Source organism: Nyctibius grandis (assembly GCF_013368605.1).
Source record: "Nyctibius grandis isolate bNycGra1 chromosome W unlocalized genomic scaffold, bNycGra1.pri SUPER_W_unloc_2, whole genome shotgun sequence".
NCBI lineage: Eukaryota > Metazoa > Chordata > Aves > Nyctibiiformes > Nyctibiidae > Nyctibius > Nyctibius grandis.
This window is the reverse complement of record NW_027167473.1, coordinates 1,986,214-2,011,399: the sequence shown is the minus strand read 5'-3', so window position 1 is coordinate 2,011,399 and position 25,186 is coordinate 1,986,214. Positions and strand designations below refer to the sequence as shown.

The 25,186-nt window shown below is 44.5% G+C and overlaps 1 protein-coding gene across 1 annotated transcript; it reads right to left on the bottom strand.

Annotated features, from left to right (window-relative positions):
• Positions 1–1,083: 1,083 nt before the first annotated feature.
• LOC137677167 (nuclear factor interleukin-3-regulated protein-like) lies at positions 1,084–14,814 on the bottom strand. Its single transcript, XM_068424418.1, is given in 3 exon segments — positions 1,084–1,514; positions 1,517–2,940; positions 14,619–14,814. Coding segments are annotated over 2 exon segments (1,371 nt in total). The 5' UTR covers positions 2,760–2,940; positions 14,619–14,814; the 3' UTR covers positions 1,084–1,386.
• Positions 14,815–25,186: the final 10,372 nt, after the last annotated feature.

Here is a 25,186-nt window from a genome sequence, read left to right as displayed (position 1 = left end):
GAAAGTGCTTATTTGTTAATCCAATTTATTAGTACTTCGGGGAATTAGTAATTAGGGGAATTATCTTGAGAAGGACTTCTGCCAAATCTATGTTCTCTTTATAAATTATTTTTATTTTTTAAATGAAAGACTTTGGTAAGCCCAGCCAAGGGGGTATGATGCAATACAATCTCCATGCTTCAATGGCTCTTCTCAGACAAGAACACTAAAACCCTGTCCAGTCATCATATGAAGAAGTCCTTGTCTATGCAAATTTTAAGGGGCTAGTACTATCTGGATTGTTCTCCACATATTCTGTTTTATATTTAAGAATTTCTGGCAAAATGCCTTGTAGTCAGCCAGGGTATTCCAGTTCAGTTAATTAAGCCATTAAAACCAAAGTCATATTGGTTGTAAGCCTTATTTCATACTTACAATTCTGTTATGCCCCACAGCGGGAGCTGAAATATCAGATTATCTCCTCTAACGCTGCTACTTACTATTGCCTGTCCTTATATAGATTTTGCCAAGTTAAGCTCAGAGTTTACAGATCCAGTAGCCTTTGACCATACTTCTTTCCATGCCTGTGCAGGCATAAGCACAGCCCTTGGCGAAGACGACATTGTCCAATTCTGTCATTTCAAGGCTCTTAAAACTTGAAGATGCACAAGTCCAACATAACTAATTTCATCTAAAACACAAAGTTGTTATACTGAAAAAAAGTTTGTTATAGTAAGCCATTCAGGAAATCCAATACTCTCTCTCTCTCTCTCTCATTTGAGACAGGAGAAAAAGTTCCTTGATATTATTACAATTACTGTGTTAGAATTTGTGTGGCTTTTGGTTAATTTATACTAAACGTAAGTTAAAAAAAAGCTAAGGCTATGAATTGGATACTGTTTCATTTATAAATATCCACTTTATTTCAATTTTCTTCTAAAAAGATGCCTTAAGGAAAAAATGCAATTTAAAAAAATGCATAAGTTTGGCTGTAAAAACCAAACATATAAGTTAAGTTGAGCACAGTGTAAGAAACAAGCTTCTTTTTTTTTTATTAACAACATATTTACAAGTTCATAAAAATCAATTGAACTGGAGTAGATATTTTGTGTTTGTCATGAATATTTTATTGTAACTGGTAACTTGCACACTTTAGAAGAAAAAGAAAACAGTTCACTATATATAGCCTTCATACCAGCTACTTGACTATATACAAGGCATAATGATCATAACACAGCCTAGTCTCCATAATAATTTGTGCACAAAAAGACACCAGACATTATGTGAACATTACAGTGAAATGACATCACAAGTCCAGTGATAGGTCAGCACAATACAAAACATATTGATCTATTGCAAATGACATTGTTTTTAAAAAACAACAATAAGCCTTTCTTCAGTAGTAACTTAACCAGAATCTGATGCAGAGATTTGTTGTCTAGTTAGTCTTTTAAGGGAAGCAACATCTGCAGATAAGTTTGTTATGCCCTGCTTCAAATACAGGTTCTCTGACTCAGAAACATTGAAGATACTCTATTTATTTCAAGAATTTCAGTTTTGCAACCATTCTGAATTCTTACATTGAGTTTCTTTTGATGCCAGAGTTCTGGTTTGAGACACCAATCTTGGATATTAGTCACTTGAACTGAGAAAGGAGTACGAGAAGAATGCACCAAGTTTTGTGCAGTGCGTTTTTCAAGCTCAACGTGTCTTTTTGATGACATATTAATAGGCAATGATAGTTTCTGTGCAGCATCATAGTCATTATCTACTGCTTCCACTTTAACTTGCATGGCTTTGGCTTTAATTCTAAGCTTGTGAGGCAAAGCTGAAGAATTCACTTCTGGAACTTGAACTGTTGCACGAATATTTTTATGTTCAGCTGGGGAATGGATTGGACCCTTAGGAACCTGCTGTTCATCTTCTCCATCAGATGACTTTCCAACTGCACTGTCATCAGTTTCTGAAGTTCTGGGGGAATTACTGGAGGACCTATTGACTTGGAACAGAGGAAGAGAATGCGAGTACATGTTAAAGGTAGTTCCCATGTAGTGTGGATATATGGATGCTTTCTGTGAACTTCTGTCATCTCTTGGCTCTCTCTCTAATTCCATGGGCTCCTGTTTTATAAACTGGAACTTATTTTCAGGACTTCTGCAGTTGTTTTGCATACAACTTGATTGAGTATGCTCTACAGATGATATTTCAGACATATCAGACATAGAGCTTTGAGGAGAACGTTTAATGACAGAAATACAACTGCTACCAACTATAGATGGTTCATGTTTACCCACAAATGAGTTAATATTTGATTTGGAACTTTGATAATCTTGGAAATACACAGCTGTTGAGCTACTGAGTTTCTGTATCTCTTGGGCATAGGCTGCAGAAGTAATTAAACCAAACTTCAGCTTCAAAGAAAGCAGCTCTGCCTTCAAAGTGGCATTCTCCTCTCCCAGTGCAATTAGTTTGTTTTCTAAGACAAGGTCATTCAGTCGTCGTTTTTCACGAGATCTTTTAGCAGATTCATTGTTTTTCCGCCTTTTCTCCCAATACATAGCATCTTTCTTTTCATCCGGAATGAATTCTCGCTTTCTCCGGCAAGCTGAATATTTGCTTTTTCCACTACTTGCTTCAGTGAGTAGTATCTCTTCATTTGTAGACAATTCTTCAGACACTTCTGCTAAAGTAGACTTAAGTACCATGATTTTGTCCACATTGCTACTTGTGTCAACAGGTCTGTGTTCCTTTTTAAGGGTCTGCATTTTTCTCAGCTGCATCAGAAACAATTTGTAATAGATCTACAATGAGCAACAGAGCAAACTATTTCCCCAGTACTTCTCATACCAGAATTTAAGTACTTTGAAATCCAAGCATATTATTCCTTTTGTTTCATATTCTCAAACAGAAGTGTCTAGATCCAATTTTCTTGGCAGAGGTGATGAGAATCTTCTAAATAACCTTCAATAAATAGAGATTTTGTTTACTGTTTAGGAATTGCTGGTTTGGGGCATTCAAAAGTAACTTTCAATAAAGAGCTTAGACTAGCATTTGATTCATTAAACCTGCTGTAATATGAAGGAAGCTTGACACTGAAACAACTGATATTCTAAGCTTTATGATACCTAGGTAGCAGATTTGCTTCCAAAACAAATACAATATGATCCAAGGAAAATTAATAAAAAAAAATATATATTTGAATTTTGATCTGACAATAATGTCACAGAACTTTCCATAACATCACTGACCAACTTAAACCTAGCACTTAACACTGCTGAACACCAGACATGTTGATGAGCAGCACTGGAAAGTATCTTGTCCTTCCAAATTAAAACATCTCTTCAGAAAAACAGCTGTGGTGCATGATTTTGCAATGCCATATATTTGGGTCCTCCACAGATTAAAAATAACATAAGCTGATTTAGAGAAGCTACAGTGCTTTCTATTGTCTTAAAGTAACACTGCTATCCATTAAAGTTATTAAACATTTAACTACTGCTTTTGTATCCTGTAAATTTTTATATATATATTAAACATGTGTTGTGTGCATGTGTATGCACACATGCACATGCTTCAAGTTTTAAAATCCCTTTTTGATCAATCATATCAATTCAAACTAGTAAATGCACACATAATTCTGCAAATACAAAAGCAACATGTTTTCTCTTAAATAAGACTATTTCAGGACAAGAACTGTGTCTTTGTATCTATCTGTATGGTCTCCAGCTCAAAGTGATGCCACTTTGGTGTCTGTCCAACACTACAATTTAGGGAAAATATTAGTAACGATAATAACTGATAATAATAAAGAGCAGAAAGGTTTTTTTCTAAATGCATGCAGACCATGGGCATAGCTCATCAGTATGATCTACTTAATCAATAAAAATTCAATTGCAAGTTCAAACAGTCTCATACAGCCAGATACTGGTGTTGACCTACACTTAAAATCCAACAAGCTGCAGAGTTCGTGTCCCTTGCTTCACAGGCCTTCTACAGTTTGGGGCATTTGAGGGCATAATCCGCTTGTTCTAGCACTGGTAACTCCTGTTTTGGCCAGTCTCCCTCCTGTACACATTGTTCCTGGCACAAGTAGAATGAACATAGAATTGGTAGCTTGTAAGTCTACAGCAGATATAAGTGTGTATCAAAACAATGGTGGTTTTTCATGCAGCATTCAACTCCACTTTCAGCCAGAGTACGTCAGTAAAGCAGTCAAGGCAAAAGCATAAGCCACATGTTTTATGTCAGTCTTACTGGTTTGATAGTTATGTAATTAGTTCTAATGCCGTTGCTTTAGTCAGCTAACAAAACAATAAAGCTCTCTCTCTTTCCACATATTCCCTGAACACTTTTATCACAGTAACTGAAATTGCTGCTTTACAAACAGGACTCAAAACCCTAGTTTGTTAATAGCTCTCCATGTGGATCAGCCCAGTACTGAGTCTGTAAAGAAATTAAATTCCATCTGATGATAATGGCAAAATGTCTTCAATAAAAATGGCTGTTTCACTTCACTTGCATTTTATAATTCCACTGGAAAACATCAGTATTTACATGTAAATTAATGAACTGTAATGATTCCTCTGATTATATTTCCAATTCCAATATTTTCCCTTATGATTAATTTTTCAATTGCTTTATCACTCCCTCATAAAACCAACATTTAATAGTACCTTACCTTAGTCACTATTAAAGATTTTTTTTGTTGTTGTTGCTTGATGTTAATGACATTGAGTGCCAATGTAACGGTGTAATAACACTCGACCCCTATCAATTACAGATCCAGTCTTGCTCCCACAGCAATTTTGCCATTGGCTTCAATAGAAGCAGGATACAATCCCAGATCCAAATATTAATGAGGCTTCCATAGAATTCATACTATTCAAGCAAGAAATTACATATGCAGAAATCAGGAAAATTTAATTTATCCATGTCAAAATAGTACATTAAGAATCTGACCCTGGGGACTTGCATATTCAGATTGTAATACTTGAAATGTGTCAAAGGTTTATGACCCAGTCCTTCAATCTTGCCTCTGTTCTTTGTAATTTAATTAAATAAGTCAGTTCTGCTTTACAATACACACATAGGTCTCCACACATACATATATGTTTCTCCAGAGTAACTGCATATTATTATTTGTATTTATCAAAATAATTCACATTATCTCCAAGGTTAATTTTTCAAAACATATTCTGTAATGAGATATCCAATTATTTAATTCTGTTGCTCTAACATTTTGATAGTAATTCTACAAAACTAAATTAAAATCCCATTTCAAGCAGTCAAATGCTTTCAAACTTCACTTTTGTAAAGCTGTGTCTACAAAATTTAACTCAGTCCTAAAAAAAAAAAAAAGGAAAATAAATGCAAAATAACTTCCCATTTTAAAGAAGAATCATGCATTTATCACTGTCTTTTTAATAAACAAACAGCTCAAACCACTATGTAGCAAAGTGTCAAAAAACAATAAAAGCTCACATTGATATGTCTCCACATATTTCTAGTTGTTGCTTTCCATGTTCCACATAGGTATCATTAATTATGTTATTGCTAGCATTCTGTCAAAGGTTATGTATTTCAAAAATTTGTTCACATACCAGGGCTGGTATAGAAGCTGCTCATAGATACCCAAACATGACCAGTTTGTACTCTCTACTTTGAAAAACTGAAGAATATATTTTGCACTTTCTATCTACAAAGCATTTTAAAAACATTTGCTAACTATCTCAAGACTTTTATGAGGTACAGAAATAATATTATGCACATACAGGGGAGGAAATAGAGTTTAATTTTAGTTGATGGATACACAGCCTAACTAAACACTGCTTAAACATTTTGGAGCTACTCTACCACTACAGCTTTTCATAGACAAAAAGTATGCCATGAAATTCTGCACCCTTCAGGTCTATAATAATTAAGAAAACCTCTTTAACTGAGGATGTGGCCTCCAAAGCCCAAACCAATCTCTACTGAAATCATTCAACATACTCTTTCTTGCCTTATATCTAGCACCTTCAGTGAAATTCTGTTCATGCTGAAGAAAAACTTTGATGCTGACTCCACTGGAATAGTGATATTATCCCTAGATTGTGGGCAAGAGGGTCTAGGCAATGGGGAGCAAATGAAGTTCAAACTTTCTGGAAACACTGGCTAACTGGATGTTATGCTATTATAGGTTATCCAAGGTCAAAGAAGGAAACAAAATTTACAATATCAATATGTTACCACCAATTACTGCTGAATCCATTACAACAACATGGAGAAATACAGAACTATTGCTCCTGCATTAGGGTTCCATTTTCTTACAACTTAATATGCATTTTTTTATTGTTTCAGGATCAACATGTAATTAGGTCAGTGGAACACTGATGAAGATGTTTCATACAAGATTAAGCATTTTTGATAAAATGTTGATTTTCTTGTCTTATTGAAAGAAAATCATGGTAGGTGTCTACACAATATAATTTATGAAAAAGTCAAAATCATTCATTTATTATGACAATTTTCAATCAAATATAAAAAAAAAATAAGCTGATCATGGCACTTGGAATACTATTGCACTTTCATATTACCCAACTCCAAGTTGTATCCTGAAAGTTGATGTCATATATAATTTTTATATAAAAGACTTTAATTGCTAGGAAAATTAGTTAAGTTACTGTTTATCCTAATAACTACAAATTAACTCATGAAAGTACAGTTTTCTTCCTAAAGGTAAAATACACAAATTATGAAAGCAAAATTATTATTTGGAGAGATCTAAACACGTTAAAAATAGCTGTTGCTCAGAAAGGTCAGTCAAGGGTAACAGGTGCAAATTCAACCTATATTTTCTTCAACTTGCTTAGAAATTCAGTATAATTCTATTGGACCTGTACAATTTGTCCAAAACCAGGAAAAACTTTAAATATTTATATAAAAGTAATATATAAATTACCTTTGCTTCTCTGAGTTTTAATTATACATATATATTATGCCATTTTATTTAAATATCACATCAATTGACAGTAGGAAAAACTATATTGCACAAAGCAATAACTTAATAGTAACAATGTTCTGCAAATAAAATCTCAGCATCCCTAATTTCAAATACTGAAATTCATGATTTTGTTTTATTGTTTTCCCCTAATTAAGGGCCACAAAACAAAAATACAAAATCAAATGTTACTTATTCTGACAAATAGGTTTCTATTCTTGAACTCTTTCATGTGGGTACAAATGATGGCGCAACAAAAAGTCTGAGATCAATCAAAAGAAACTTCAGAGCCCTGGAAAGAATGCTAAAAGATCCAGGAGCACAGGTAGTGTTTTCCTCAGTCCTCCTAGTAATGGGGAGAGACTTTGGAAGAAACAGGCATGCTCAGGACATCAACACCTGGCTCCCAGAACGGTGCCTCTGTCAGAACTTTGGTTTTTATAATCACAGAAGAGTCTTCAAGACACAAGGAATGCTGAGGCCTGATGGGATTCACCTGTCCCAATGTGGGAAACATTTCTTTGCTAGTAAGCTGGCAGGACTGATTGAGAGGGCTTTAAACTAGAATCGATGGGGGAAGGGGATACCATCAGGAGAACTGAAGGTAAGCCAAGGGTTGGCATGGCATCGCTTGAGGGTGGCAATGCTAATGGTAGCATTTGCGCTGCTCCAGGGAGCATTGAGGGCTCAGGAGCGTATCTAAAATGCTTGTACACCAATGCACGCGGTATGAGAAACAAACAGGACAAACTGGAAGCATTGGTCAGTTCCCAGAGCTATGTCATTGGTATTAGCAAGACTTGGTGGAATGAGTCCCACGACTGGAGTGCTGGGATGGAGGGCTATAGGCTGTTGAGGAAGGATAGGCAGGGCAGGCGAGGTGGAACAGTTGAATTCTGTATGTAAGGGAGAGGTTTGGCTATACAGCCCTTACAGTTAGGGATGATATGGTTGAGAGCCTCTGGGTGAGGATTAGGGGGATGGAAAACAAAGCAGATGTCGTTGTGGGTGTCTACTATCGATCGCCCTGCCAGGATGATAGCACTGATGAGTTATTCTATAGGGAATTAGGAGAGATCTCCAGATTGGTAGCCCTTGTCCTTATGGGAGATTTCAACTTCCCAGACACCAACGGAGAATGCCATACTGCTGAGACGAGCAGGTCTTGGAAATTCCTGAAGTTTGCAGCAGATAACTTCTTGTCACAAGTACTCAGTGAGACAACTAGGAAAGATGCCCTCCTAGACTTCCTAATTGTGAATAGAGAAGGACTTGTGGGGGATGTGATGGTAGGTGGCTGTCTTGACCACAGTGATCATGAAATGGTCGAGTTTAAAATTTTCAGTGTAATGAGAAAAAAGGATAGCAGAGTTGCTCCCCTAGACTTGAGGAGAGCAAACTTCAAGCTATTCAGGGAGCTATTTAGCAGAGTACTCCGAGAATCTGCTTTTGAGGGCTTAGGAGTCCACAAGTGCTGGTTAGTTTTTAAAAACCACCTTTTAAAACCACAGGCACAGGCAATCCCATTGTGTCATAAGTCAAGCAAGTGGGGCAGAAGACCAGCTTGGCTGAACAGGGAACTTCTCGTGGAACTCAAAAGGAAAAAGAAAGTGTACGATCTCTGGAAGCAAGGTCAGGCTCCACAGAAAGATTACAGAGCTGTGGTTCCTATATGCAGGGAGAAGGCACAAAAGGCCAAAGCTCAACTAGAGTTGAAACCGGCCAGTGTTGTGTCAGACAATAAGAAAAGGCTTTTTTAAAGTATGTTAATAGCAAGATAAGGTCTAAGGAAAATATTGGACCAATACTTGTTGAAGATGGTCATCAGACTAATAGGGATGAAGAAAAAGTGAAGGCATTCAATGCTTTATTTGCCCCAGTCTTTAATAATGCTGATAGACCTTGGGCTGCCCAGTCCCCTGAGTCAGAGGACCACGACTGCAGGAACAGTGATTTTTTTCCATTTGTGGACACTGAAATCGTAAGGGACCAGCTGTATCAGCTGAACGTTCATAAGTCCATGGGGCCTGATGGGATTCATCCCAGAGTACCGAAGGAGCTAGCAGATGTTACAGCAGAACCCCTCTTGATCATCTACCAAAGGTCTTGAGAGTCTGGGGAGGTCCCTGCTGACTGGAAGCTAGGCAACGTTACTCTAGTTTACAAGAAGGGCATGAGGGAAGATCCAGGAAACTACAGACCTGTTAGTCTAACCTCAGTTCCTGGAAAAACTATGGAGAAGATCATACTGGGTGCTATTGAAAGACATTTAAAGGACAATGAAATCATCAGGCACAGTCAACATGGCTTCACAAAGGGAAAGTCCTGTTTCATTTGATATCCTTCTACAACAAGGTCACCCACCTAGTGGATGAAGGGAAGGGGATGGATGTAGTTTTTCTGGATTTTAGGAAGGCTTTTGATACTGTCCCTCACAGCATCCTTCTGGACAAGTTGTCCAACTGTGAGATGAGCAGGTACACAGTGCACTGGGTGAAAAACTGGCTGAATGGCAGGGCTCAAAGGGTTGTAGTGAATGGGACTACATCTGGCTGGCGACCAGTCACCAGCAGTGTTCCTCAGGGCTCGATTCTAGGGACACTTCTGTTCAATATATTTATCAACGATCAGGATGCAGGAGTTGAATGCACCATTAGCAAGTTTGCTGATGATACCAAACTGGGAGGTGCTGGTGACTCTCTCAAGGGCCAAGATGCCTTGCAGAAGGCTCTAGAGAGATTGGAGCATTTGGCAATTATCAATGGCATGAAATTTAACAAGTCCAAATGCCAGGTTCTGCACCTGGGATGGAGTAACGCCTGGCACAAGTATAGATTGGGAGGGGAGTGGCTGGAGAGCAGCCCTGCAGAAAAGGATCTGGGGATGCTGGTTGACAGCAGGCTCAATAGGAGTCAGCAGTGTGCCCTGGCAGCCAAGAGGGCAAACCACATCCTGGGGTGCATCAAACACAGTATAACTAGCTGGTCAAAAGAGGTGATTATCCTGCTGTATTCAGTGTTGGTGCAGCCTCCCCTTGAGTACTGTGTGCAGTTCTGGGCCCCACAATTTAAGAAGGATGTGTGCATCCAGAGGAGGGCAACAAAGCTGGTGAAAGGGCTAGAAGGCATGTCCTATGAGGAGCGGCTAAGGACTTTAGGCTTGTCTAGTTTGGAGAAAAGGAGGCTGAGGGGCAACCTCATTGCTCTCTACAGCTTCCTGAGGAGGGGAGGTGGAGAGGGAGGTGCTGATCCCTTCTCCCTGGTATCCAGTGACAGGACACGTGGGAATGGGTCAAAGCTGCATCAGGGGAGGTTCAGACTTGATATTAGGAAGCATTTCTTTACCGAGAGGGTGGTCAAACACTGGAACAGGCTTCCTAGAGAGGTGGTGGATGCCGCAAGCCTGTCAGTGTTTAAGAGGCATTTGGACAATGCCCTTAATAACATGTAGTCTTACAAATGTCAAGCATGGTCCAGACCTTCAGCTGATCTAAATTTATATAACTCTATTAAAAGGCAGTAGAATTATTTCAGTAAATCCCAGCTGATGCTCTAAACTTGCATCTTATTTTATAAAAACTTAAGTACAAATATATAAAATAAACATTGCCTGTAAAAAAATCTTGATCTCTACCACTCACTGCAAACGAAATGGAGAAATAGCAATCTTTAGAGTTCTAATCCTGCAAGATAGTCCAGAAGGGAAAACTACTGCATGCACAAAGCCTCATTTTCTTTATTGAGAGTCCAAGTGTTCGGTTCTAATCATAAAAGGAGGTCTTGGAAGACTGGCATCTATATTGCTAACTGCTGTGAAGCCATCTCTATGGCAAAAACTGGTTTATTATTTAAATACTTTGGGGACAGAACTGAAAGCTACACCAAGATGTGGTAACTTACAAATAAAGGAAAAATATTTTAAATAAGGCTTTCTTTCCAACAGAAAATAAATAGATTTTGATAATATCTGTGACCAGATTCAATCTCAGAGTATGCTAACTTGGACATGGATCAATTCAAGATGGGAATTAGAAAAAAAAAAAAAAAAAAAAAAAAAGCAGGATATTTAACAAGGTCCCAATACTAATCCATTTCAGGTATACCTTCAAAACCAAAAAGTTTTCAGAAACATTGCTTCTATTACATTTTGAGTCACATCCAAGTATGCCCTTGTTTACCCAATCTTATTTTTGACAGCCATCACCATCAGTATTAGACAGTTACAAATATCTTGTTTGAAATTCCTTCCCCCCAAACACTGTAAAATACTAACATTGAAATCAACTGTCATTTTGTCATAGAATGGGCCACAGGAACTTGCATTTTTTTTTCCTATTACACATCCTAAGCACATTTATATCTCATAACTGACTGCAATAATCATGACAAGGTCATCTAGAAGAGTCAATTAAGCTGAGGACTCAGATACATTGCTTAACAGCATGTAATAAGACTCAGTTGTACATATTATTGCATCATAGTCATGTTATAACAGCAGCAAGATTGCTGTCTGGAAAAGGAAACTATTGCATAAACATAGTTTGCACAACTATTTGTTAAAATAAGTCAATTTAGAATGAGTTAAAGGTTTATTTTATTTATGAGCTTTATTTCAAGATAAAGGATTGAAAAAAGCAAGAGTTGCTTTTCTAGACTGTGCATTCCTTTTATTGCATAGACAGAATGCACCTATGTTCTACAAGTTTCAGCCAAAGCATGGAAAATACTGTTCCTTCTTAGGATAAGATAAGCTGTGAAGAGATCATGTAAGTTCCTATTGCTCGTGGGAAGACTCTAAGCTTTTTGACACCTTTCAAATCAGGTCCTTTAAAAAAAATAAATAAATAAATTCCAAAGGAAACTTGTAGCCTTGAAGTCAAATTTAGGAAGCTGGGTATTTTGAAAGCTAGTTACCAGTCCTTTAGAGAATAAGATGAGTTAAAATTAGAAAATAAATAAGAATTGAAAATAAAGGCAAATAATTTTACAAACTGTTAATGCTTCAACAGTCAAATAAAGACATCTGCAACGTGAGAACTCATAATGATATATTTGGTAGTACCAATGATATTAAGGATCTTCAATCAGTAATCCTTGATTTGGTTGGTTTAAATCAGGTCTTTGGACCAAAACCTGAAGCCTTATTCATTCAAATTTCTTATCTAAGTCAACATTTTAATTGAATAAGGATGGTAAAGCTGATGCCCATAGCAATATTTTAAACTAGGCTCTGGACTGAGTCATCTTTGTTCTCCTCAGTAATTAATTCAAAGTAGGTTACATACATACTAGTGAACACAATGAAACTGAGTGCAATCATTCAAATTATAAGGACAAGGAAAAAAAAAAAATCTTTTTTAAAAAAACACAGTAACTCCAAACAGCTTTACTATGGCAAAACTGTACTTGACCCCAACAATCAAATAGCAGAAAAGTTTGTACATGTTATCAAAAATATCACCTTTAAAAAAATAATATTTTACTGTTACTACCTATAACAGTTATACTGAACATACTACCATGGTTGTGATACTAAATTTTCACTTTGGAGGGTTTAGTCAAAAACACGGTAATTTTGGTTTTATCTACTTAGAAGACCGGTTTAGGCACGCACACACACACAAATTGCCTCATATTTAAAGACAAGTTATCATCAGCAACTTTCAAGGTAGCCTTCTGTCAAGGACAGAGCACAAGATGACCCCAGAACATGGAACTTCCAGGCACAGCTTTTGCCACTGAAATGTCGAAATGACTTGTCAACAACAGAATTTGGCAATGGTCAGTTTTCATTGTTTGTGACTTAAGGAGAAATCCTAAATATTCAGATCGGGGCGGGGAAGGGGGGAGGATTTCTACTGCCTATCTGTGAGCCGTACCCTTCCTACAGTGGCACCCAACCTGTGGCAGCGGGGCACGGCCGAAATCCCGGAGGGGGGGGAGGGGTACCCCTGGGCCGCCGGACGGGTAGTGGGAGGGGACACCTGCCCACGGGGAGACCCTCGGGCAGGGAGCTCGAGCTCTCTTTGTCTGATTCGCCCTGACTGAAAGCGGCGGTCAGACATGACATCCGCCCCGCCGCTACCCGCCCTGCGGTCCTGCCACGCTGCGGCCCACCGACGTCCCCACAAAGGGGAGATGGGCAGGCGGAGCGCGGCAGCGAGGCGTCCCACTACGTGACCGGCGGTGCATGGCGCCCGGCCCGCTCTATCACCCCTCCTGACCTCGCAAGCCTCTACCGCCGTGCCAGCCCCAGAACGGCGGGGTGCGGCAGTGCCCTCGGCCCTCGCCCGCTGCCGCGCGGACGTTGGAAAGGTCCCAGCCCGCCGCGATCCCCATCAGGAGAAGGACACAGCAACCTCCGCACCCCGTGTTGTGCAAGTCCTCGAGGCGGTCGGGGTCGCCGGGGTGCGGGATCGGGACCCCCTCCGCCCCATACCAGCACTGCTGCGATACTCCCTTCAGTAGCATTCCCCGTGACCCACAGCGCACACATTCCGGTTGCGATCACACACCAACTAACCGAAGATTTGTGCTACTGAGAACGTCATACTGACCTACTTCTGCTTTTGTTGTGTGCCACGCTAAAATGCCCGATTTCTATGGGACTGGGGTACTCCTATGCCCCCCGGGCCTGGCGTTACTTCTTCACCAGAGCCCACTGCAGTTGTCACATGGGCAGGCCATCTCACTTCTTTAGCACTGTTGACATTTTCTTAAATTCATTCCTCTCTTAAATTACATGTTCCCCTCTTTTAAAACGGTGACAAGTAAAAGCCAGTACCAAAGAAATTGTTTAGTGTCTAGGTAAAATGCCTTCCTAAAAATACAGCCTTATCAAAAGGGCTCTGAAAGCATGGAGTTAAAAATCCAAGCAAATGGCCTTGAACGTCTATATGCACAGCTCTAGAGAAAAGACCAGGAATAGCACATGAAGCCACAATTGCTAAAATATGATAGGGCTAAATATAGATTAACACAAATTTCATTTTAAGGTACACAACACATGGTCAGCAAGCATGAGTTACCTCCCCACTTACCCAGTTGTCTCTTTATTAAATGTACTTTAACAAAATCTGTTAGTTAAATTTTTAAGCACAATTGTCCCAGTTTCTTTGTAGCAAGATTATAAAATCGTATCATTAGCTCCTTCTTCCTAGCCTAACTGCCAGCAAATTCTGTGGTTACATAATGCAACATTTCTAGGAACTATTACGTGATCGGTCCAGTAGAGTCCGAAAGACAGCGACAAAAGTGACGAAAAAGGCTTAGGCAAACACAGCCTAGCAAAACACGGGGGCTGTGGGGCAGACTGCTACCATTAATTCAGTTTGCCCACAAACAACATCCCTCAACACCGTGTGAAAATGGGATCTTTCCGGCGGCCTCTGACAATCCATCAGCACAAAACCCCGATTTTTCTCGTAAACGCACAAAAGGGTTGTAATTAACGACCTACTCCTTAACTCTACACCGAAATTACCATGGCCTTTCATACTCAGGCACACGTCGTGCCTGCTACCTTCAGGCGCTGAGCCCCGGCAGTGACACGCCAGCAAAACGTTATGCACACAGCAAACAGCTTCGCACCCATACGCGCGCCCCCCGCCACCCCTCCCCAGGCTCCCGCACAAGACGCCACTCCGAGCGCGCATTCCTACCTTCAGTGCAGCGCGGTAAGCGGAGCATTCCCTGCATCTGTCTGAATCGAGGCGGGTAAAGACGAGTAAGCAACAGTGTCTCACTTGTCCGGAAGCAGAGCAATCCAGAGTGAGCGATGGAGCGTGTGACAACACGAAAGGATGTATGTTAGTAGGTCAGAACTACGCACGCACTCTCATGGCCGACCGGCCAACCTGTCAGTCAGCTGCAAGTGACAGCAGCAATATCCCAATCCACGCCGAGCACTCTCGGGGGATGGCCAATGGAGGCTGCCAAGGGGCGGGGCCGGACACCCCACCCCTTGCGCCGCTGGGGCTCTGTGGTACAGTAGGTCTATATGCTGGGTATTGCATAACACTTCAGACGGGGGGCTGCGCGCGGAAGGGGGGCGGGGCTGACATTTACGTAATCGCTCCTGGCGAGCGGGGACAGCGTGGTGTTCTTTCTTACGTTCTGCGGGAGCGGTGGGGTGTGTACGGTGGGCTTCAGCTTCAGATTTTTTTAATCTACTTTTAAAGAAGTGTCCTGGTTTCGTGGGGATAAAATTTATAGAATCACTTCTCTGTTACATTTTGTTTCAGTTTGTGGCCAGCTGTGGTATGGTGATCAAGGCCATTAGCAGTAAGCCAGGGCAGCTGACCCAGGCTGGCCCACAGGTGTGTTCTATAACAATAATGTCAGGTTCACTATAAATGGGAAATCTTGCTGAGGATGGGGGGGTTCTTTGCTCTCTTCCCTCCCCTCTTCCTCCTTCTCATCTTTTCTCAATGATATCCAATGGTTTCCATGGTGATCAAGGCTCTTAGGAGTTTTGAGTTAGCCAAGTGCTTAAGCTATAAGGAGTGAAAGCCAGGGCAGCTGAGCCAGGCTGGTACACAGGTGTATTCTATACCAGTAAACATTATGTTCACTATAGATGGCTGGTCCTTGTCCTGCTCTTTCAAATACCTCTTTCTCTGCATGTGCCATACAGAAAGCTTATATGCTTTATGTAAGGGTCTGGGTTGTTCTTCCCATGCCAGCCAAGCTTCATTGCCAAGTAGATAAGGATGTTGTCATCCCATGTCTCTTCTCTAGCCACCTATTCTTCTGACTGCCACTGTGCATTTTTCCAAATCATGTCATGCAATTGCAGTTGTACATCCTTCTTGTTTTTCACCAGGAGGTGCTGGTCTGTTATGATCCCAGTAAGAAAGGCACTCTGTAAGGTATCATTTAAAATGCTGTTGTAATAAATGGGTTAACTTTGTTCATAAAATCGTATGTGGGTGTAGAGGGCTTCACTGTAACTTAGCTAAGAAAAACCGCAAACATCCTGATAAGTAAACATCTGCTCCGCAAACATCCTGATAAGTAAACATCTGCTCACTTGCTTGCTGACTAATGCCATATATAGAAACAACTGCTGACTTATTTGCTTGACTAATGACGAATGTATAGAGATACTCCCACAGCGTGTGTACAGGACCCAGGTCACCTAGAGGACACCTGAGGAAGACTTCGGCCTTCATCCCAGCGACCACCGGGAGGTGGATGGCGACCACCACACTGGGCGCCCGCGTGCACGGGTGTGCACTGCCGAGCACATGTGTGCACATTGGATACGTGTGGGATGATTCGTGTAACAGGGGTGTGTTCTTGGATCCAGGATGAACCTCCTGTTATGTAGGATAGTAGGTTTAGAGTAACATGTGCTAAGCTTGTAACTAGATAAGGAATTATCAGCGCAACCAACTAACGGCAAATGCATAGACAAGAGGAACTGTCAGAACACAGACAGGAGGAGACTTACGATAATGAGTTCCTGAAAATAATTAACATAATCACACCCATTTCCAGAACTAATTGTAATAACCCAACCCATATTAATGAATATGTATGCTTTGTCTAATAAATTGATGTTTCCCGTATGATTCGGTGCGAACTGTAGGCGGAGCTGTGACTCCCCCGGTCGCCCAGCGCTGTTTGCTTGTACCCTCCTAAATAAAATAATCATCTTTATTTATCAATCTGGTGTGCAAAGCCCATTTATAACACTGTTTATTAGAGCTAACACTATAAGGAGAGAACAGTATAGATAATCTTACGTTCCTTTAGATGCTGAGAACCCTGAGTGATATAGCACTGAATGGGCCTCCAATCCACGTGCAGCATGCCGGGCAGACCCTGTTCATAGAAGAGGTTCTCCCATTTCAGTCATTCGAGCTATTATATAATTTTTCTTACAAGAAAAAAACCTTCTATTCATAGAGGATGTTCACGCGAGAACTTCTTGTTGCGTTTTTAGATAAAGGCAAGGCCACGCAGGTGGCGTAATCGCGGTACCAAGTGGGACCTGCCTGCAGACTCCTCTGTTACAATGAGCTGGCTGAGTTTATCCTGTGGCTAAGGGATTTGTGCAACACAGCACAGGCCTGAAGACTAAGCTGTACATGCAGCATAGCAAAGCACAGCACAGGCCTGGGCCTACTGTTATGCGGATCACTAACTCCCCGATATACAATGGTCTTCCAGTCAGGATCACTACATTCCACCCCTTGATCCACATACAGTTTACCTTTCTTAAAGATGCTATAAATTACAGACTACATTAGTAAGCTGTTCAGCTAATAGAAAGTTTCTTATATACAAAGTGGTCACTGTGAAAATAGTAGTACAAGAATAATGACAAGTAAAACAAATATTGGTTGTGAAAATAAATGTAGAACAGTAATGATATTCGGGCTAGGACCATAGGGTACTGAGGGAGCTGGCGGAAGGTGACTGAGGCGAGTCTGGGGCGAGGGTGAGATCGGGCTGTACCGGGCGGTTTCCGTACTCAGGGCCACCCGAGTAGCAGCCCCGAGTCCCCTCTGGACGTGGAAGTTCCCGGCAACGAATCAGGCGAGGAGAGGGCAGAGCCGGAAGCACTGCCGGAGATTTCAAGGGCCTCTGGGGAGCGTGAGCAACCCGGAGTGCGGCGCGGCACTTTGCGCAGACAGGGCCTTGCAAACCGCCTGTAGGTCCACATCCCAGGCAAGTGCTTCAGGCCCCTGCCATAATGGTAATGGTGTGCACTCGCCTCGGAGCCAAAACCAGTGTTTCTGCAGAGAAGGCCCCTGGGAAGTCTGATGCTTTCACCCAGACAGAGCCAGTACAGAAAGAGACTTCGGTACAGGTGGTAGGCTGCAACGAGTGCCCCAACCCTTCCCCTGGTGAAAAGGTAAGTATCTGCTTAAGCTGTGCATGGGTTGATGGTCTGTTATGTGAAGTGGCTGAGTTGAAGGAAACAGTTAGAAGGCTGTGCAGTATTAGAGGAGCTGAGGCAGAGATAGATAGGTGGTATCAGCACCATGCCCCCTTAGAAGACACCACTAAGAAAGAGGCTCCTTGGACCCTGGTGACCCACAAAAGCAAGACTATGCCTCAGTCTCCACCCTCCAGTATCACAACTAAAAACAGATATGAAGCTTTAACAGCTATAGATACCCACGAGCAAGATCCACAAGGTGTAACTGTACCAGCAGCAGAAAGTGGGTACCGTAAAAAGAAACGACGAGTGCTCGTGGTGGGTGACTCTCTGTTGAGGAACACTGAGGTGCCCATCTGCCAACCTGACAGAGAATCACGAGAGGTATCACAGAATCACAGAATCAACCAGGTTGGAAGAGACCTCAGGGATCATCGAGTCCAACCGTTGCCCTGACACCACCCTATCAACTAGACCATGGCACTAAGTGCCATGTCCAGTCTTTTCTTAAACACATCCAGAGATGGTGACTCCACCACCTCCCTGGGCAGCCCATTCCAATGTCTAATAACCCTTTCTGAAAAGAAATGCTTCCTAATGTCCAACCTGAACCTCCCCTGGCGAAGCTTGAGGCTGTGTCCTCTTGTCCTATCGCTAGTTGCCCGGGAGAAGAGGCCAACTCCCACTTCACTACAACCTCCCTTCAGGTAGCTGTAGACTGCAATAAGGTCACCTCTGAGCCTCCTCTTCTCCAGGCTAAACACCCCCAGCTCCCTCAGCCGTTTCTCGTAGGTCAGATTCTCCAGACCCTTCACCAGCTTGGTCGCCCTCCTCTGGACTCGCTCCAACACCTCAACATCTTTCTTGAAGTGCGGGGCCCAGAACTGGACACAGGATTCAAGATGCGGCCTCACCAGTGCCGAGTACAGAGGGACGATCACTTCCCTAGACCGGCTGGCTACACTATTCCTAATAGAGGCCAGGATGCCATTGGCCTTCTTGGCCACCTGGGCACACTGCTGGCTCATGTTTAACCGGCTGTCGATCAGCACCCCCAGGTCTCTTTCCACCGGGCCGCTTTCTAACCACTCTTCCCCCAGCCTGTAGTGCTGCATGGGGTTGTTGTGGCCGAAGTGTAAGACCCGGCACTTGTTCTTGTTGAACCTCATGCCGTTGGTCTCGGCCCATCTATCTAACCTGTCCAGATCCCTCTGTAGGGCCTTCCTACCTTCCAGCAGATCGATACTCCCACCCAGCTTGGTGTCATCTGCAAATTTGCTGAGGGTGCACTCAATCCCTATATCTAGATCATCTCTAAAGATATTGAACAGCACCGGCCCCAGAACTGAGCCCTGGGGAACACCGCTAGTGACCGGCCGCCAGTTGGACTTTGCCCCATTCACCACCACTCTCTGGGCTCGGCCATCCAGCCAGTTTTTTACCCATTTAAGAGTCCACCCATCCAAGCCCCGGGCAGCCAGTTTGTCTAGGAGGATGCTGTGGGAGACAGTGTCAAATGCCTTACTGAAGTCTAGATAGACTCCATCCACAGCCCTGCCCTCATCTACTAAGCGGGTCACTTGGTCATAGAAGGAGACCAGGTTGGTCAAGCAGGACCTGCCTTTCATGAATCCATGTTGGCTGGCCCCAATGCCCCGATTGTCCTGCATGTGCCATGTAATGGCACTCAGGATGATCTGTTCCATCACCTTGCCTGGCACCGATGTCAGGCTGACAGGCCTATAGTTCCCTGGATCATCCTTCCGGCCCTTCTTGTAGATGGGCGTTTCGTTTGCTAATTTCCAGTCAGCTGGAACTTCTCCAGTTAACCAGGACTGCCGGTAGATAATAGAGAGTGGTTTGGCAAGTTCATTTGCCAGTTCCTTCATTAGTCTGGGGTGAATCCCATCCGGGCCCATAGCCTTGTGGGTGTCCAACTGGCACAGCAGGTCACTAACCGTGTCCTCCTGGATTATGGGAGGTTCACACAGCCCCCCGTCCCTAACTTCAGGCTCTGGGGGCCGAGTCTCCTGAGGACAACCTGTCTTGACATTAAAGACCGAGGCAAAGAAGGCATTGAGCACCTCTGCCTTTTCCTCATCCCCTGACACTACACTACCCTCCTCATTCAGCAAGTGGTGGAGGCTCTCCTTGACCCTCCTTTTCCTGTTGATGTATTTGTAAAAGCTTTTTTGTTATCTTTGACCGTAGCAGCCAAATCAATCTCTAGTTGAGCTTTGGCCCTCCTAATCTTCTCCCTACACGACCTGGCCACGTCCCTATAGACCTCCCAAGTTACCCGACCCTTCTTCCAGAGCAAGTAGGTTCTCTTTTTTTCCTTAAGTTCTAGCCTAAGTTCTCTGTTCAACCAGGCCGGTCTTTTTCCCCGACGGCTTGTCTTCCTACAGACTGGGACAGCCTGCTCCTGAATATTTAGCAATTCCCTTTTGAAGCATGTCCAGCCTTCCTGGACTCCTTTGCCCTTCAGGACCAACTCCCAAGGGACTCAGTCCACCAGCCTCTTAAACAGGCTAAAGTCAGCCTGCCGGAAATCTAAGGCAGAAGTTCTACTCTTGCCCCTCCTTACTTCCCCCACTATCGAAAACTCTAACATTTCGTGGTCGCTATTCCCAAGACGGCCACCGACCCTCACATCTCCCACTAGTCCTTCTCTGTTCACAAACAACAGGTCAAGCAGGGCCCCTCCTCTAGTGGGCTCATTTACCACTTGCATGAGGAAGTTGTCCTCCACACATTCGAGGAATCTCCTAGATTGCTTCCTCTCTGCCATGTTGAATTTCCAGCAGACATCCGGCAAGTTGAAGTCGCCCACGAGTACAAGGGCTGGCGACCGGGCGGCTTCTGACAGCCACTTGTAAAACGCCTCGTCCGCCTGCTCATCCTGGTTGGGTGGTCTATAACAGACTCCCACCGTAATGTCTGCCCTGCTGACCTTCCCCCTGATCTTCACCCATAAACATTCAACCTTGTCATCCTCACCATCTTCCTCAATTTCGACACAGTCCAAGCACTCCCTAACATACAACGCTACCCCACCGCCTCTCCTGCTTCGCCTGTCCCTCTTAAAGAGCCTATAGCCATCCATAGCTGCACTCCAGTCATGAGAGTCATCCCACCACGTTTCTGTGATGGCAACCACATCATAACCTTCCTGCTGTACAGTGGATTCTAGCTCTTCCTGTTTGTTGCCCATACTGCGCACATTGGTGTAAACACACTTCAGCTGGGCTAGCGGCCTTGCCCCCGACGCAGGCCTGTCACCCCTAGGTTCATTTGTGGCTGCCCTGGTCTTATCCCCCTCCCCCATCGAACCTAGTTTAAAGACCTCTTGATCAGCCCTGCCAACTTCTGGGCCATAACCCTTTTCCCCTTCTGACTCAGCTGTTCCCCATCCGGCATAAGCAGGCCCGGTGCCATGAAAGTCACCCCGTGGTCAACAAACCCAAAATCCCACCTACGGCACCAGTCTCTTAGCCACGTATTAATCTGTTGTACTTTCATAGTCCTTTCCCTATTTTCACCAAACACCGAAGGAATTGAAGAGAATATCACCTGCGCACCTACCCCTTTCACCAAACGCCCCAGGGCCCTGAAGTGTCTTTTGATTGCCCTGGGACTTCTCCCTTCAATCTCATCCCTACCCACCTGGAATGCTAATAGTGGGTAGTAGTCAGAGGGCCTCACCAGTTCAGGAATCCTCCTGGCAACATCCCTTACCCGAGCCCCAGGGAGGCAGCAGACTTCCCTGTGAGTCGGGTCTGGCCTGCATATGGGGGCCTCCGTTCCCCTTAGCAGGGAGTCGCCTACAACAATTACTTTTCTTTTCTCCTTTTTGGAGCTGGTTGCAACCCTCTTACTTGGTTGCTTCTGTTTACGTAGCCCCGTAGAGGGTCTTTCACCTAGATTCATGTCTTCCTGACACTCAGGAAGACGCTCAGGCTCCAGCACCTCATACCTATTTTTCAGGGGGATGTGGGGAGGGGAGGAAGGTCGGGATGGGATTCGCCTGCCACCCCGAGCAGGGACCTGCCTCCATTCCCCCCCATCCCCTAGGTCTCCTCCTGCTCCTTGTGGAGGAGGAAGAGGATCCTCCACTACCCAGGGAGCATTAGGCCCATCCGTTTTTCCCCAGGACGGGCAGGGAACAGCACAGCCCGCCAACCTCTTCCTGGGATGCTCTTGTACTCCTTAACCTTTCTACCTCGTCCTTGAGTTGGGCCACCAAGGAGATCAGGTCGTCGACCTGTTCGCACCTCACACAGGTGAGGTCTCCCTTACCCTCGAGTGCCAGGGCCAGGCTCTGGCACTCCCTGCAGCCTGCCACCTGCACCTCCGCATGCTTCCGCGGCAGGTCCGTTTGGGTTGCCATGTCTTTTCTGGCACCCGCAAGGGACTTAGGGCCCCGCCGAGTGGAAACCATACCTTCCTGCCCGCCTACTCTGCTCGTCCTGCCTGCGTGAACTGCTGCGCAAACTGCCACGCCCCTGTTTGTGTGCTCCTGTTCGCCACGCTCCGGGTCGCTCGCGCTCCCCAGGGGGCCCTTCAAATCTCCCACGGTGCCTCCGGCTACGCCCCCTCCTCTCCTGGGACGGGACTCGGGGCTGCTGCTCAGGTGGCCCTGAGTACGGAACCCGCCTGGTACAGCCCGATCTCACCCTCGCCCACACTCACCTCAGTCGCTATCGCTGCCACCGCTGCTGCCGAATGATAGCAGAAGATTCACAGCTCCTTGGCGCCTTCCTCTCCTTGTGCACTGGGAGAGAGTCAGCGCCCTCCCCAACGAGCTGCAAACGGCTGTGGCCTCCCCCACCCTGGGACACACACAGTCACTGCTGACTCCCCCTCTCCCCTCTGGGCAGGGACTAGTCCCTGTCCTCCAGGAGGCTCTTTATCACCCGATCACAGGGGGTGGTGCTACGCCCCCTCCTCTCCTGATTCGTTGCCTGGAACTTCTGGGTCTCGGGGCTGCTGCTCGGGGGGGGGGCAGAGCACGGAAACCGCCGCTACAGCCCGATCTCACCCTCGCCCCGCACTCACCTCAGTCGCTGCCGCCGTTGCCGCTGCTGTCGCTGCTGCCGCTGCTGCTGACTGGCTGCCTTCTGGGTGCTAAGGTGCGAGATATTGCTGAGAGGGTGCCACAATTTGTTGAGAGATCGGACTACTATTCTCTGCTCCTCTTTCATGGGAGCATGAATGACACCACGAGCTGGAATCTGGGTAGGATCAAGGAAGACTACAAAGCCCTGGGGGTGCAAGTGAAGAATATTGGTGTTCAAGTTATCTTCTCCATTTCACCCGTAAGAGGAAAGGGAGCAACCATAAATAGATGTATAATGGAAATCAACTCTTGGCTTTGTGGTTGGTGCTATCGTGAGGGTTTTGGCTTTTATGACAATGGGACACTCTTTGACATCTATAACCTGTTAGGGAGGGATGGGATCCACCTGTCTAAAAGAGGCAAGGGAATCTTTGGCAGCAGGCTGGCCAACTTAGCGAGGTGGGCTTTAAACTGAAGGACTTAGGGGGTGGGGTCCAGAGTGGCAATGCTCATGCCATTGCCTCTATTGGGGGAATAAGCCAGGCCAATCAGAGCAGAGAGAAAGGTTCCTTAGCTGCCTCCCAAGATAGGAACAAGAAGGCCAACTACCTCAAGGGTGTGTATAGATATCACGGATCCTCTTGCGCCTCTCCTGGGAAACCTGCATGCTTGGCTACCTCTCTGAAATGCCTGTACGCCAACGCACGCAGCATGAGGAATAAACAGGAAGAATTAGAGATCTATGTGAGGTCGCAAGGCCGTGATCTCATTGCAATTACAGAGACATGGTGGAATAGCTCTCATGACTGGAATGCTGTTATGGATGGCTACGTACTTTTTAGGAAGGACAGGCCAGCAAGGCAAGGAGGTGGAGTTGCCCTTTATGTGAGAGAGCAACTGGAACGTATCGAGCTGAGCCTAGGGAAGGATGAAGAACAAGTAGAGAGCTTATGGGTAAGAATTAAGGGGCAGGCTAGTGTCGGTGACACTGTTGTGGGGGTTTACTACAGGCCACCTGATCAGGAAGAGGAAGTAGATGAGGCCTTCTGCAGACAGCTGGAAGTAGCCTCGCGATTGCAGGCCCTAGTTCTCATGGGGGACTTCAACCCCCCTGATATCTGCTGGAAAGACAACACAGCTAGGCACCCACAGTCCAGGAGGTTTCTACAGAGCATTGACGATAACTTTTTGACACAGGTGGTGGAGGAGCCAATACGGAGAGGTGCGCTGCTAGACCTTGTATTAACAAATAACGAAGGTCTGGTTGGAGATGCGAAAGTTGGGGATAGCCTGGGTTTTAGCGACCATGAGATGGTGGAGTTCAGGATTCTGTGTGGAGGAAGCAGGGCAATAAGTAGGATCACAACCCTGGACTTCAGGAGAGCTGAATTTGGCTTCTTCAAGGACCTCCTTGGGGGAATCCCATGGGTTAGGGCTCTAGAGGGCAGGGGGTCCATGAGAGCTGGTCAATATTCAAACATCACTTCCTGCAAGCTCAAGATCGGTGCATCCCCATGAGTAAGAAATCAAGCAAAGGGGGCAGGAGACCTGCATGGATGAGCAAGGAGCTGCTGACAAAACTGAAATGGAAGAAGGAAGTCTACGGAATGTGGAAAAAGGGACAGGCTACTTGGGAGGAATATAGGAAGGTTGTCAGAGTATGCAGGGAGGTGACAAGGAAGGCCAAGGCCTGCCTGGAATTAAATCTGGCAAGGGACATCAAAGACAAAAAGAAGGGCTTCTTCAAGTACATCAGCAGCAAAAGGAAGACTAGGGAAAACGTGGGCCTGCTGCTGAATGAGGAGGGTGCCCTAGTGATGGAGGATACAGAGAAGGTGGAGTTACTGAATGCCGCCTTTGCCACAGTCTTTACTATTAAGGCCAGCCCTCAAGAATCCCAGACCCTGGAGGTAAGAGAGAAAGTCTGGAGAAAGGAAGACTTTCTCTTCGTTGAGGAGGATCAAGTTAGAGATCATTTAGACAAACTGGACACCCACAAATCTGTGGGCCCCGACGGGACGTACCCACGAGTGTTGAGGGAACTGGCAGATCACAGAATGTTAGGGATTGGAAGAGACCTCAAAAGATCATCTAGTCCAATCCCCCTGCCAGAGCAGGATTACCTAGATCATATCACACAGGAACGCGTCCAGGCGGGTTTTGAATGTCTCCAGAGAAGAAGACTCCACAACCTCTCTGGGCAGCCTGTTCCAGTGTTCGGTCACCCTCACCGTAAAGAAGTTTTTCCTCATATTTATGTGGAACCTCCTGTGTTCCAG